General features: G+C 46.8%; 1 protein-coding gene across 1 annotated transcript in view; it reads left to right on the plus strand.

Moving 5' to 3' along the window:
• Positions 1-14,047, plus strand: part of impg2a (interphotoreceptor matrix proteoglycan 2a) — a 31,162-nt gene extending 17,115 nt beyond the window's left edge. Inside the window, exons 12-21 of the mRNA XM_062535219.1 lie at positions 709-773; positions 2,256-2,469; positions 2,705-3,534; positions 5,545-5,764; positions 6,432-6,642; positions 7,010-7,198; positions 11,344-11,545; positions 12,124-12,203; positions 13,273-13,332; positions 13,482-14,047. Coding sequence (XP_062391203.1) covers positions 709-773; positions 2,256-2,469; positions 2,705-3,534; positions 5,545-5,764; positions 6,432-6,642; positions 7,010-7,198; positions 11,344-11,545; positions 12,124-12,203; positions 13,273-13,309 — 2,048 coding nt within the window. The 3' untranslated portion in view covers positions 13,310-13,332; positions 13,482-14,047. The remainder of the gene's footprint in view (positions 1-708; positions 774-2,255; positions 2,470-2,704; positions 3,535-5,544; positions 5,765-6,431; positions 6,643-7,009; positions 7,199-11,343; positions 11,546-12,123; positions 12,204-13,272; positions 13,333-13,481) is intronic.
• Positions 14,048-14,573: the final 526 nt, after the last annotated feature.

The raw sequence follows: 14,573 nt of genomic DNA on the forward strand, positions 1-14,573 counted from the left end.
AGTGCACTATTAACAGTAGTGTACTTGTGTACTGTGTAGTGCACTATTAACAGTAGTGTGCTCATGTGTGCTGTGTAGTGCACTATTAACAGTAGTGTACTTGTATGCTGTGTAGTGCACTATTAACAGTAGTGTGCTCATGTGTGCTGTGTGCTGTGTAGTGCACTATTAACAGTAGTGTACTTGTGTGCTGTGTAGTGCACTACTAACAGTAGTGTACTTGTGTGCTGTGTAGTGCACTATTAACAGTAGTGTACTTGTGTGCTGTGTAGTGCACTATTAACAGTAGTGTACTTGTGTGCTGTGTGTGCTGTGTAGTGCACTATTAACAGTAGTGTACTTGTGTGTTGTGTAGTGCACTATTAACAGTAGTGTACTTGTGTGCTGTGTAGTGCACTATTAACAGTAGTGTACTTGTGTGCTGTGTAGTGCACTATTAACAGTAGTGTACTTGTGTGCTGTGTGTGCTGTGTAGTGCACTATTAACAGTAGTGTACTTGTGTGTTGTGTAGTGCACTATTAACAGTAGTGTACTTGTGTGCTGTGTAGTGCACTATTAACAGTAGTGTACTTGTGTGTTGTGTAGTGCACTATTAACAGTAGTGTGCTCATGTGTGCTGTGTGCTGTGTGCTGTGCACTATTAACAGTAGTGTACTTGTGTGCTGTGTAGTGCACTACTAACAGTAGTGTACTTGTGTGCTGTGCAGTGGTGGAGACGTACGCTGCTGAGGAGACTGAGCCCAGCGCTGAAGCAGCTGAGGAAGCCAACATCGTGAGTCTGCACTCTAGCTCCTCCTCTTTTTTAAGTGTACTTTAGGAGTCTGCACTCTACTGTAGCTCCTCCTCTTTTTAAGTGTACTTTTGGGGTCTGCACTCTAGCTCCTCCTCTTTTTTTAAGTGTACTTTTGGAGTCTGCACTCCACTCGAGCTCCTTCTCTTTCTTTAAGTGTTCTTTTGGAGTCTGCACTCTACTGTAGCTCCTCCTCTTTTTTAAGTGTCCTTTAGGAGTCTGCACTCTACTCTAGCTCCTCCTCTTTTTTTAAGTGTACTTTTGGAGTCTGCACTCTACTCGAGCTCCTTCTCTTTCTTTAAGTGTACTTTTGGAGTCTGCACTCTACTGTAGCTCCTTCTCTTTTTTAAGTGTACTTTTGGAGTCTGCACTCTACTCGAGCTCCTTCTCTTTCTTTAAGTGTACTTTTGGAGTCTGCACTCTAGCTCCTTCTCTTTCTTTAAGTGTACTTTTGGAGTCTGCACTCGAGCTCCTTATCTTTTTTAAGTGTACTTTTGGAGTCTGCACTCTAGCTCCTCTTTTTTTTAAGTGTCCTTTTGGAGTCTGCACTCGAGCGCCTTCTCTTTTTTAAGTGTACTTTTGGGGGCTTTTATGCCTTTAATAGGACAGTGGAGCATCACAGGAAGTGAGTGGGAGAGAGAGTTGGGGTGGGATCTGGAAAGGACCACGGGGCGGGAATCGAACCAGGGTCACCGGCGTGCGGTGTACGTGCCCCAGCCAATTATAGAAATGTGCCTCAGTCAGCTGTGGCTAGTGGTCAGTTTGAGCAAATGGAGGTGGTAAAAGTACCTGTGTTGATTAGTTTGACACAGGATGGTTGGATTTGCGTGTGGGTTGCATGGTTTTGCTGTTGGTTTGCGTTTTTTGTGTGTTTGTGTGTGGGTCTGTCTATGCATGCACATCTGGTTTGCATGATTTGTCTGTTGGTTTGGGTTGTAGGTATTAGACTGTGATTGATTATTGGGGTGCAGGTTGTATGCTAGTCTGTGATTGATTATTGGGGTGCAGGTTGTAGGTGTTGGACTGTGATTGATTATTGGGGTGCAGGTTGGATGCTAGACTGTGATTGTGTTGAGTTGAGGTGCAGGCAGCGCTAGCTCATCTATGCTAATGTACTTCCTGTACTCTGGTGTCAGAGTTCAGCTCATTTAGGTGATGGCTGCCACACTTTGGGCTGTTGCTATGGCTGCACAGACGTGTGTTGTGTCTATGAAACAGTGATTTGGGCTGAATTTAGATGTAGTTGTGTGTTTTGAGTTGCTTTGCTTTGGGTTGGTGTGTGATTTAGTTGTGATCTGGTGTGTGGTTTGATGTGTGATCTGATGTATGATTTGGTGTGTGGTTTGGTGTGTGGTTTGGCCTTAAAATGTGCATTACTGTACCATGTACACAGGTGCAAGTGTGTCCTGATTGTGTGTGTGTGTGTGTGTGTGTGTGTGTGTGTGTGTGTGGTTCTGTTTCCAGGAGGACGTCCTAGCTGCAGAGCTTCCCATTGACCCGGGTCAGGAAGTGTTTGAGGAGGTGGCGAAGGACGACCTCCACGACCCCACCTTGACCTCTGACCCTTGGGGCGGGCAGGAGGCTGAGGTCATCGGGGAGAATGATGTCATCATTCTAGAGGAGAGCACTGCAGCGCCACCTGTCATTGAACACACAGCTGAGGAGGAGGAAGCACCAGGTGAGTCACATACACGCACACACACACCACCATACACGCACACACACACACACACACACACACAATGACTGCCATCCAGATTTGTGAGGTCACTGTCCCACACTCACTCCCTGTTCTGTGTGTGTGTCCCAGCAGTGGACGAGGGGGAGGAGCTGTTGGTCACACACACACACACACACACACACACACACGCACACACACACTCACTCCCTGTTCTGTGTGTGTGTCCCAGCAGTGGACGAGGGGGAGGAGCTGTTGGTCACTAACGTGGTGGACACTCAGGCTCCGCCCACAGACAGCCCCGCGCTGGACAACGAGGCTGCAGCTGCTGCTGATGACCTGGCCAGTGAGATCTCTGGATCGGGCGCCGGAGGAGGAGAGGATTGGCCGGCTGTGGTGGCGAATCTGCCTGAAGTCCCGCCCCCCGAGGAGACAGCGGAGGCTGAGGCGCCTGCTGATGATGTCACAGTGGAAGAGGAACACGACATAAGCACCATCACCACAGTAACGTTGGAGGAGGAGGAGGGGGAGGCGGAACAGGAAACGGACCCCGCCGAGGCGCAGCAGGAAGAGGAGGAGCTTGTGGTTCCCATGGAGACCGAGGCCGCTGTGGTCGTGGAGGAAGAGGTGGAGCAAGAGGAGGCCGGCGTGTCGGAGGCGGACCTCACAGAGGACGAGATCCTATTGGTCGACACCCCCGCTGACTCTGTCCAGCCCACGCCCATCTCCCCGGAGAAGGAATCCCCCTTCACCGTCATCGCCGTGGTTACGCCTGTGGAGGAAGAGGAAGTGGAGGAAGAGGAAGCGGACGAAGCACCAGCGTCCACTGAGCCGCCCATCGTCCTGACCGTGTCCGAGGTGGACTACGACGTCTATGTCCACGGCGAAGACGACGAGGACAGCAGCGGCTACTTGGATGACCGCAGCGTCGCCATGCCGAACAACCCCGGACGGGCGCTGATGGTGTTCTTCAGCCTGAGGGTGACCAACATGGTGTTCTCTGATGACCTCTTCAACAAGAGCTCGCCCGAGTACAAGGAGCTGGAGCAGCGCTTCCTCGAGCTGGTACGCATCCCCATGTATACTCATCTCATTAGTGTGCATATAGAGCTGTACGCATCGCCATGTATACTCATCTCATTAGTGTGCATATAGAGCTGTAAGCATCGCCATGGATAGGCCTACTTATCTCATTAGTGTGCATATAGAGCTGTACGCATCCCCATGTATACTCATCTCATTTGCATATAATATGTGTACCATGAGGGTATCCGCCGTTCATTCCGACATACCAGCACTCCGACATTGACGTCCAATTGTCGTAGTGGAGGCATGTCTCCTTATGGGAAAAAGTCCCACCACTCCGACATTTTTTTTTTCCATGGTCGCAGTGGCGGTATTTCACTTTTTTTTCAAACAACGTGCCATTCCGACATGAGGTAATTAATAGGCTATTAATGTTACAGTTATTATTTTGCTGTCACTTCGTCCTTTTTATGGCCTAGAAGGTTGTATTTGGTATCTGTGGATAGCTCTAGCTCTCCTCTTTTATCTGACATGCAAGTCATATATTTTTGACCAGGCGTTTCACGAGTAAATCAAACGAAAGTAGCGAGCCGAAGCTATATGACATTCTTATTTGTTTGTCACTTCGTCTGTTTTTATAACACAAAAGGATCGATGTGTTTGGTATCAACGGAAAGCTCTGTTTCTCCTCTTTCATTTGATATGCTTGTCATGTCTGTGCGATGCCTGGTCCCGGAGTAATCCAAGCGAGAGCAGTGGCTGTGTGCGTGAACGCAGAGCAATATAGACTGTAAATATGATAGGCCTATACTTTGATTTAAATTCATGATTTTATTTTATACTTTATACTTGATCGTACAGACACGTGTCTAGTCTCGTTGGAAAGCCCCGGTTCTGCTCTTTCATGCAATATAGGTCTCATCTCGCTGTGACTAATAATCACGGAGCAATGTAACAGAGAAGAATGGGTGTGTTTTTTGACGCACTTTGCATCCGTCGGGCTCATAGGGTCCGTTAAATTGACTTGGAAAAAAATAGGATTTGTAAACTGTCGGAATGGGGGTACTAAAATGTGTCGGATTGGCAGCATGTCTAAATAGCAGCATGTCGAAATAGAGGCATGTCTAAATGGAAGCATGTCGTAGTGGTGGCATGTCTGAGTGGCAGCATGTAACCTACAATGAGCTGTACGCATCCCCATATATGTTCATCTCATTTATGTGCATATAGAGCTGTACGCATCGTCATGTATACTAATCTCATTTATGTATAATATGTGTACATTGAGCTGTACGCATCCCCATATGTTCATCTCATTTATGTGTAATATGTGTATATTGAGCTGTACATATCCCCATATATGCTAATCTTATTTATGTGTACATTGAGATGTACCTATCATCACCACCATACACGCTAGTCTCTCACCATACACGCTAGTCTGTCACCATACACGCTAGTCTCTCACCATACACGCTAGTCTCTCACCATACACGCTAGTCTGTCACCATACACGCTAGTCTCACCATACACACTAGTCTCACCATACACGCTAGTCTCACCATACACGCTAGTCTCACCATACTGTTTGACGCTAGTCTCACCATACATGCTAGTCTGTCACCATACATGCTAGTCTGTCACCATACACGCTAGTCTCACCATACACGCTAGTCTGTCACCATACACGCTAGTCTGTCACCATACACACTAGTCTGTCACCATACACACTAGTCTGTCACCATACACGCTAGTCTGTCACCATACACGCTAGTCTGTCACCATACACGCTAGTCTGTCACCATACACACTAGTCTCACCATACACGCTAGTCTGTCACCATACACGCTAGTCTGTCACCATACACACTAGTCTCACCATACACGCTAGTCTCACCATACACGCTAGTCTGTCACCATACACGCTAGTCTCACCATACACGCTAGTCTCACCATACACGCTAGTCTCACCATACACGCTAGTCTGTCACCATACTGTATGACGCTAGTCATGAGCATGTTGTCTGTATGCGTTCTGTGTGTCCCTCAGCTGGTGCCGTACCTGCAGTCGAACCTCAGTAACTTTGAGAACCTGGAGATCCTGAACTTCCGTAACGGCAGCATCGTGGTGAACAGCCGCATGAAGTTCGGCAAGCCTGTACCGCAAGGAGTCACCAGCTCCGTCTACCTCATCCTGGAGGACTTCTGCAACACCGCCTATCAGACCATGAACCTGGCCATAGACAAGTACTCACTGGACGTGGAGTCAGGTCAGTCACACACACACACACACACACACACACACACACACACACACATACACACACACACATACACACACACACACCGCCTACCACACCATGAACCTGGCCATAGACAAGTACTCACTGGACGTGGAGTCAGGTTAGTCACACACACACACACACACACACACACACACACACACACCGCCTACCACACCATGAACCTGGCCATAGACAAGTACTCACTGGACGTGGAGTCAGGTCACTCACTCACTCACACACACACACACACACACACACACACACACACACACACACACACACACACACACACACACACAGCTGTCAGCAGTCTATTGGGCTTTACACATGATGTAGTGTGTGAACTGCTGATGAACTCAGTGGGTGTGTTTGAGAGTTTGCATGACTGGTGGCTGATTAGGTAGGCAAGATTAACCAGCTCTTCGCACATCCTCCTGGAACTGAGTGTGTGTGTGTGTGTGTGTGTGTGTGTGTGTGTGTGTGTGTGTGTGTGAATGTGTGTGTGAGAATGTCATGACTCATTCATTTCAGTTTCCTTAGAGTGCACTAATCACTCTCTCTCACACACACACACACTCACACTCTCCCTCTCACACACACACACTCGCATCTGCTGACCCCTCCTCCCCCCTGTGTGTGTGTGTGTGTGCAGGTGATCAGGCGGACCCCTGTAAGTACCAGGCGTGTAACGAGTATGCAGAGTGTATGGTGAACCGCTGGTCGGGCGAGGCCGAGTGTGTGTGTAACGCCGGCTACTACAGCGTGGACGGGCTGCCCTGCCAGAGCATCTGTGAGCTGCAGTCCGACTTCTGCATGAACGACGGCAAGTGCGACATCATCCCTGGACAAGGAGCCATCTGCAGGTGTGTGTGGGAGAGAGGGAGAGAACGACCAGTGGGAAATAATAACATGTTTACATAATGTGTTTACTCATTATATCTGCATGATGTGTTATAATAATGTGATATGTAATAATGTAGAAGTCTGTTTGGACTTACAGTCATTTCCTGCATGTAAGCCACATTGTGTATAAGCCACAGGGCAGTGCAAAATCAATGTATAAGCTGTTGCTAGTAGTCGGGAAATTACGGTAAATCGTTTAGGTTTTTAAATGCTCCATATGCTTCATGTTGTTAGCAATGTCTACGTGTGTTAATGTGTGTTATTGTCTCTCTCTCCCTCTCGCTGTGTGTGTGTGTGTGTGTGTGTGTGTGTGTGTGTGTGTGTTAGGTGTCGTGTGGGTGAGAACTGGTGGTACCGTGGTGAGCACTGTGAGGAGTATGTGTCGGAGCCGTTGGTGGTTGGCATCGCCATAGCGTCGGTTGCTGGGTTTCTGCTGGTGGCCTCGGGAGTCATCTTCTTCCTGGCCAGAGCCCTCAGGGACCAGTACGACAAAGAGGAGGCCGAGGACCCCTTACGGTAGGCACACACACACACACACACACGCATACTGTATATACACACACACAGACACACAGACACAACCAATATGGAAAAGAAAAGGTCTGGGAAAAATCATAGAGGAATCGCCTTTGTCATGTAAAAGGATATATGCATGGAAGGCTTTGTCATGTAAAAGGCTATATGCATGGAAGGCTGTTCAGGTACCTCATTTGTTTCCGGTGTGCTAATGTTTATGTCATGATTGTCAACCCAGACCCACTTGATTGTTGCACCTAGTGAATCAGCACGTTGAGATGTAAAAGGATTTATGCGTTTGTTAAAATTGATATCCTCAGTGTTGGAGTACACATGTAGGGAACAAAATAGAACAGAAGATGCAGTTACAACACAGCTAACGCTCCATGGGAAACAAATGAGGTACCTGAACAGCCTTACATCCATATAGCCTATGTACCTGATCTACTGTTGTATAGAGCTTGCAAATGTATTTCCTGCTGAAATGGCATAATGCCTTCCCTTCCACATCTGATATAGAAATGAACATACATTTTGCAGCTTTTGTCTGTGTTGGGTAGTAGATATACAGTCATTGACAAAAGTGTTGTCACCCCATGCTAAAGTTTACTAAAAAGAGGAATATAAAATCATCTTTTGGAAATTGATTTTAATGGCTTATGTAATAAAATGAGGAAAAATCCAACCTTTAAGGACACACCAATTTTCTATGTGAATGAATAATGTATCATAAATAAATAAATGTTCTTCCCAAAATACTGGGGTCAAAAGTCTTGTCACCCCTATGTAACCCTAATGGGAATTTAACACATAGGGTTAACATAGGGGCAGGCAGTTTTTTATTTTTAAAGGCTACTTCTTTCATGGATCCAGGATACTATGCATCCTGATAAAGTTCCCTTGGTCTTTAGAACTAAAATTGACCCACATCATCACACACCCTTCACCATACCTAGAGATAGGCATGGTGTTTTGTTCAGTTTCGTTCAGTTAGCCTATTAGCCTGTTTGATGCTCATTGAACTCAATGCAAACCAAACAAGCTAATAGGCTAACTGAACAAAACTGAACAAAACACCATGCCTATCTCTAGGTATGGTGAAGGGTGTGTGATGATGTGGGTCAATTTTAGTTCTAAAGACCAAGGGAACTTTATCAGGATGCATAGTATCCTGGATCCATGAAATAAGTAGCCTTTAAAAATAAAAAAAACTGCCTGCCCCTATGTTAACCCTATGTGTTAAATTCCCATAGGGTTACATAGGGGTGACAAGACTTTTCACCCCAGTATTTTGGGAAGAACATTTATTTATTTATGATACATTATTCATTCACATAGAAAATTGGTGTGTCCTTAAAGGTTGGATTTTTCCTCATTTTATTACATAAGCCATTAAAATCAATTTCCAAAAGATGATTTTATATTCCTCTTTTAGTAAACTTTAGCATGGGGTGACAACACTTTTGTCAATGACTGTATGGTGTTCCCTAAACATATGGAACACACATGGAGATGACACCATCATCTGTGGCCAATAGACTGAAGGCCATTGCACACTGTCTGCATTTCTAGTACGAAATTGGTGGTCAAATAGAAGTATGTACAATGTCACGTTGTGCTTCACCACCGACTCATAATCTTTACTTTTGGTCACATCTGTATGGTGCTGAAATAATGAACTTTAGTGTGCAATTGCCTGAAGACTCCAATAGACCTCTGAAGTTCGCCTACAAAAAGGAACCAAAGCTGCCATCTTTGGCCATATAAGGAGATAAGGAGATATAAGGAGCAAAGATGGTAGCTTTTTTGTTGGTGAACTTAAGAGGTCAATTAGTATTCTTCAACAGACTCCTCCTCCACACAAAGACTCCTCCTCCACACAAAGACTCCTCCTCCACACAAAGACACTCCTCCTCCACACAAAGACTCCTCCTCCTAACAAGTTAGCTACCGGTGCTTTGCACGAAAGTATTCTATCAAATCTTTAGAAACGTAGAATTCCAGATAATTTTTTTTTTTGTTTGTTTTTCAAAGATAGTCAAGTAAGGGCCGCCAAAAAGGTCCCCATAAAACCAGAAAGTCCTCAGAACGTACGGAACAGAGCAATGATGTGTATCGATCTGATTTGACTGGTTTGTCTCACAGGGGATCGTCATTGAGCTACCATATTAGGATGCAGTGCAGGTAGGTTAGGCTGGGCCGGGCTAGTAACTCTGTTGGGGCGTTTCCACGGCATAGTTAGGCTGGGTGAACCCTGCCTGACCTGCCGGCAAATTTGGATTTCGCCCGGCAGTTCAGGCTGGAAACCTGCACATCTACCTCCCCTGCTTCCTGTCCACAACCTTTGGGTCCAATCACAAACTAGCTTATCCAAAAAGACACACCGGATCGTTGGTCTGATTGGTTGAAGGACATTCCAAATGCGTACGGAGTCATTTGAACTGTGCCCATTGGTCCCGCCTCTTGTGCAGTAGAAATAAAGCGCAGACTCCCCATACTAATGTTCACTCTTAAAAGACTGAGCTTAGAATGGTGATAGCCAGACAGCTGCATAGTATCAGCTCAACTCGACTCCACTCGACTCACTTTTGTGATTTATTTTCCATTAGGAAAACTGATACCTGGAACGCCAAAAGATGACGTTAATGACGTTACAGTTGTGTTCTTCAGCGTTGCTATGGCAATCGGCTAGCTTATGGGGGTACTTTGTTGCAGTGGAAAACAAACACCAATGTACCAAAATGGAGTGGAGTAGAGTTGAGTGGAGTCGATTGCATGCAGTGAAACAGCCCCGTCTAGATGGTGTATAGTAGTGGGCAAGCTCCTGTGTCTGGGAGCTGAGGCAGGTGGCAGACACAGGCGTAGGGTTGTGTGGGAGTGGAACGACCGATCTGGCTTTTGGCATCAAACTCAACATTGCCAAAGCTTAGACAGGCTCGAATGAACACAAGAGCATGCTCCCAGACACCACACACACACACACACACACACACACACACACGGAGTAGCAGTGCAGACCACACCTAGAGGCTATGTGACTTACGTCCCTGTAAACTCTTATGTAACTGTCCAACATTGCTCTGCTGTTGGGATAACCCTTGAGTTGCTCTAGGAGTGTGTGTGGGTGTGTGGATATGTGTGTACATACATGTGTGTACGTACATGTGTGTGTGTGTGTGTGTGTCGGTCTGGTCTGTCTGTCTGCGTGGGGTATTTGTTCACTGGAGCTGAACATCAAATCGGCTACTACCTACGTATGTGGTGGCAATAATTAGAAACACAAACCCATACCCCTCCCCACACTCACCCATTCACCCGCCCACACACACACAAACACACACACACACCCGCCCACACACACACACACACACACACACCCGCCCACACACACACACACACACACACACACACACACACACACACACACACACACACACACACACACACACACACACACACACACACACACACACACACACACACACACCAGTGTGAGCTTAGAGCTGGTCCCTTGAGGTGCGTAGCTGGAAATAACTGGGACCAGTCCAGAGCCAGGGCCCCTGCAGAGACATGACCTCCCCTGACCTCCTGTGACCTCATGATAGCCCTGAGCCATCACATGCTGAGAGCATGTTCACGTGGGGCACCTGTGTGTGTGTGTGTGTGTCTGTGTCTGTGTCCGTCTGTGTGTGTGTGTGTGTGTGTGTGTATAAATGCTGTCCCTCTGATTGTGTGTGTGTTTTGTTAATGTGTGTGTTTGTGTTCTCTGTGTGTATGTGTGTTTGTGTGTGTGTGAGTTTGCATGTGTGTGCGTGTTGGTGTACGCTGCAGTGTGTTTTTCGTATGTGTGCATTTACTACTGTAATGTAATTCCCTTCTGTGTGTTTGAGATAAATATGTGTATGGTGTTCATGTGTGGGTGTTCATGTGTGTGTGCATGTCTGTGTGTGTGTGTGTTTATGCATGTGTGTGTGTGTGTGTGCGCGCGTGCGTATGCATGTGTGTGTGTGTATGCGTGTGTGTGTGTGTGTGTGTGTGTGTGTGTATGCATGTGTGTGTGTGTATGCATGCATATGCATGTGTGTGTGTATGTGTGTGTGTGTATGCGTGTATTGATCCTCCATCCTCTGTCCACTCCTGTCCAGGCGTGGGGACAGCCTGCCGTCGCTGGAGCGGGCCACTAAGTACAACCCGATGTACGAGAGCGAGGCGACGACGGGCTACAGCCACTACTACCGCCGCTACCCCGACCCCCCCATCCACAGCAGCGCCAGCCAGGAGGCCTCCACCGAGTTCAGCAGCGAGGAGATACGCCACATCTACGAGAACAGCGAGCTCACACGCGAGGTGGGTCTGTGTGTGTGTGTGTGTTCTCTGTGTGTGTATGTGAATGTGTGTCTTATGTTTTTGTGTTGTGTGTGTGTGTTCTCTGTGTGTGTATCTGAATGTGTGTCTTATGTGTTTGTGTGTGCATGTGAATGTGTGTCTTATGCGTTTGTGTTTTGTGTGTGTACAGTATGTGTGTGTGTCTTATGTGTTTGTGTTGTGTGTGTGTGTTCTCTGTGTGTGTATGTGAATGTGTGTCTTATGTGTTTGTGTGTGCATGTGAATGTGTGTCTTATGCGTTTGTGTTTTGTGTGTGTACAGTATGTGTGTACAGTATGTGTGTGTGTCTTATGTGTTTGTGTTTTGTGTGTGTACAGTATGTGTGTGTGTCTTATGTGTTTGTGTTGTGTGTGTGTGTTCTCTGTGTGTGTATGTGAATGTGTGTCTTATGTGTTTGTGTGTGCATGTGAATGTGTGTCTTATGCGTTTGTGTTTTGTGTGTGTACAGTATGTGTGTGCGTGTGTATGTGTGTGTGTGTGTGTGTGTGTGTGTGTGTGTAAATGCTCTCCCTCTGATTGTGTGTGCTGTGCCGGTGCAGGAGATCCAGGACCGGATCCGGATCATTGAGCTCTACGCTAAGGACCGCCAGTTTGCAGACTTCCTGCGCCAGCACCAAGGGTGAGGCTCTCTCCTGGTCAGAACCACCATAGCAACCTCAACAGAGACAGAACCACCATAGCAACCTCAACAGAGTCAGAACCACCATAGCAACCTCAACAGAGACAGGCCTCACGTAAACAAGTAATCTCTCTCTCCTAGTCAGAACCACCATAGCAACCTCAACAGTCAGAACCACCACATTAACCTCAACAGAGTCAGAACCACCATATCAACCTCAACAGAGTCAGAACCACCATAGCAACCTCAGCAGAGACAGGCCTTACGTAAACTAGCAATCCTCTTCTCCTAGTCAGAACCACCATAGCAACTTGAACAGATACAGACCTCACGTAAACTAGCAATCCTCCTCTCCCAATCAGCAAAGATACAGACCTCATGTAAACCAGCAATCTCTCTTTCCCTCTCAGCAGAGCAGAGAGACCTCATGTAAACTCCAATCTCCCTCTCTCTGTCAGAATCACTATAACGTCAACACACAGAGACCTCGAGTAAACTCCAATCTCCCTCTTAACCGAATGGATTAGGCACCCTCATGCAAACTAACAACCTGAAAAAGCACTAACAAATCTCTCTTACAGGTGCAGTTAGGAATTTGGTCACGTTTGTTAGTGTTTGTGTTTATATTTTATCCAAGGACCACATAAAACACACCATCAACAAACCACTGACTCAACATAGCCTCACACTTCAGTAGTGGTGTGGAAAGGGTCCCTGTAGACAAATCAAAATATTGTAAATTTTGCAAGTGGACAGAGAGGTTATAATGACTGTTTTTGTAGTAGTGCGTTTCCTTAGTTTGTCTTCTGGTTGCAGCGTTGCACAGATCTGGCTGAACATGATGCATGCATAAATAGTGTTTACAGTGAAGCATTCCTTTAATCTGATAGGGCACTCATATACTGTACGCTAACAATCTCCCTCTTAAACTGGTAGAGTACTCATATAAACTAATACATCTCTACCTCTCTCTTTCTCCATTTCTATATCTTTCTCTCTACATTCTCTCCTTACTTCTCTCTTTCTGTACACAACTCTCTCTCTCTCTCTCCCTTCCTCTGTTCCACAGGTCATTGGATACACGGAGAGAGAGCTCTTCCACATAGATCAACAAGCAGCTGTAAACAAGGTAGCCCCACCCATCCCCACGCAGTCCACTAACACCACCAGTTGTGTGGTCATCAGATACCCTCCGAGACTGATCCTCGCCAATGCTCTCCTCTCTAACCAATGCTCTCCTCTCTAACCAATGCTGTTCTCTCCCTCTTGGCTTTGCAGATCTCTGCCTTCAGAACCGGACAGTCCTGTTGCCATGGTATTGCTTGGAGAACACGAAGGACGATTTAGAGAATTTTGGACGACGGACAATTTCTCAATTTAGAGAACTGTTTTATTTCTTCGTGAGGCTACGAGACGTAGTTGGACACTCATGTGCAGAGGAAGCCGCTGGTGAATCGGACGTGATGGACCTTATGTGCATCGGGGTGATGACGACATTCAGACGAGATCTCGCTTTCCTGGATGCTCTTGTTATCACAGCCAAAACACCTGACTTTAGGTTCTCAGTCTTCATTGGTCAAGCTGCTTTGTGCTACGTCAGTGCCTTCTCCTGATTGGACAAACTGTTGGAATGGACGAGTTCTCTGCCAATCACGAAATGGCCGTCTGTAATCCCATTGGATACTTGAAAACTGATGACTGTATCTTCTTAAAGTAACATTGTATCTAGCGTGAATACTCAATGAAGTCTCAATGTGGTTGTGAAATATGTGTGGACTGGTATTCCGTACCACTGCAGTTGATAGCAGAGAGAGCTAGAAGGTGATTTTTATGCAGCGTTGATGTAAACTCTTCTCAAATGGGGGAGGGGCAGCTCAGCAGCTGGCCTACAGTAGGCGTCAGCAGGGGGACTTGACTCTAGATGAGCTGGGCTTCCCCTGGACTCTAATGGACCATGACGTGTACACACACACACACACACACACACACACACACACACACACACACACACACACACACACACACACACACACACACACACACACACACACACACACACACACACACACACACACACACACACACACACACACACACACGCGCCCCTTATTTCTGTAGCGGACTGTTCTCTCCAAAGTGCAAGAGGCTGTTGGTGAGTTTGCTCCCCGACTATGAGGCGCGTTCTCCGGCTCCAGCACTGGCCAACACAGCCCACCCTCAGGGCCACAGAGGTGGGGAGATATGGAGATATCCCATCGTCACAACATGAGTTTGTTTCAACTGGCTTAAACTTAAACTTAAACTTGAACCTGAACCTGAACAATCCCCACCACCAACACCACCACATGTTCGCCACAAATCTCTGCCTCT

The sequence above is a fragment of the Sardina pilchardus genome, chromosome 4, assembly GCF_963854185.1.
Source record: "Sardina pilchardus chromosome 4, fSarPil1.1, whole genome shotgun sequence".
In the NCBI taxonomy this organism is placed as follows: domain Eukaryota; kingdom Metazoa; phylum Chordata; class Actinopteri; order Clupeiformes; family Clupeidae; genus Sardina; species Sardina pilchardus.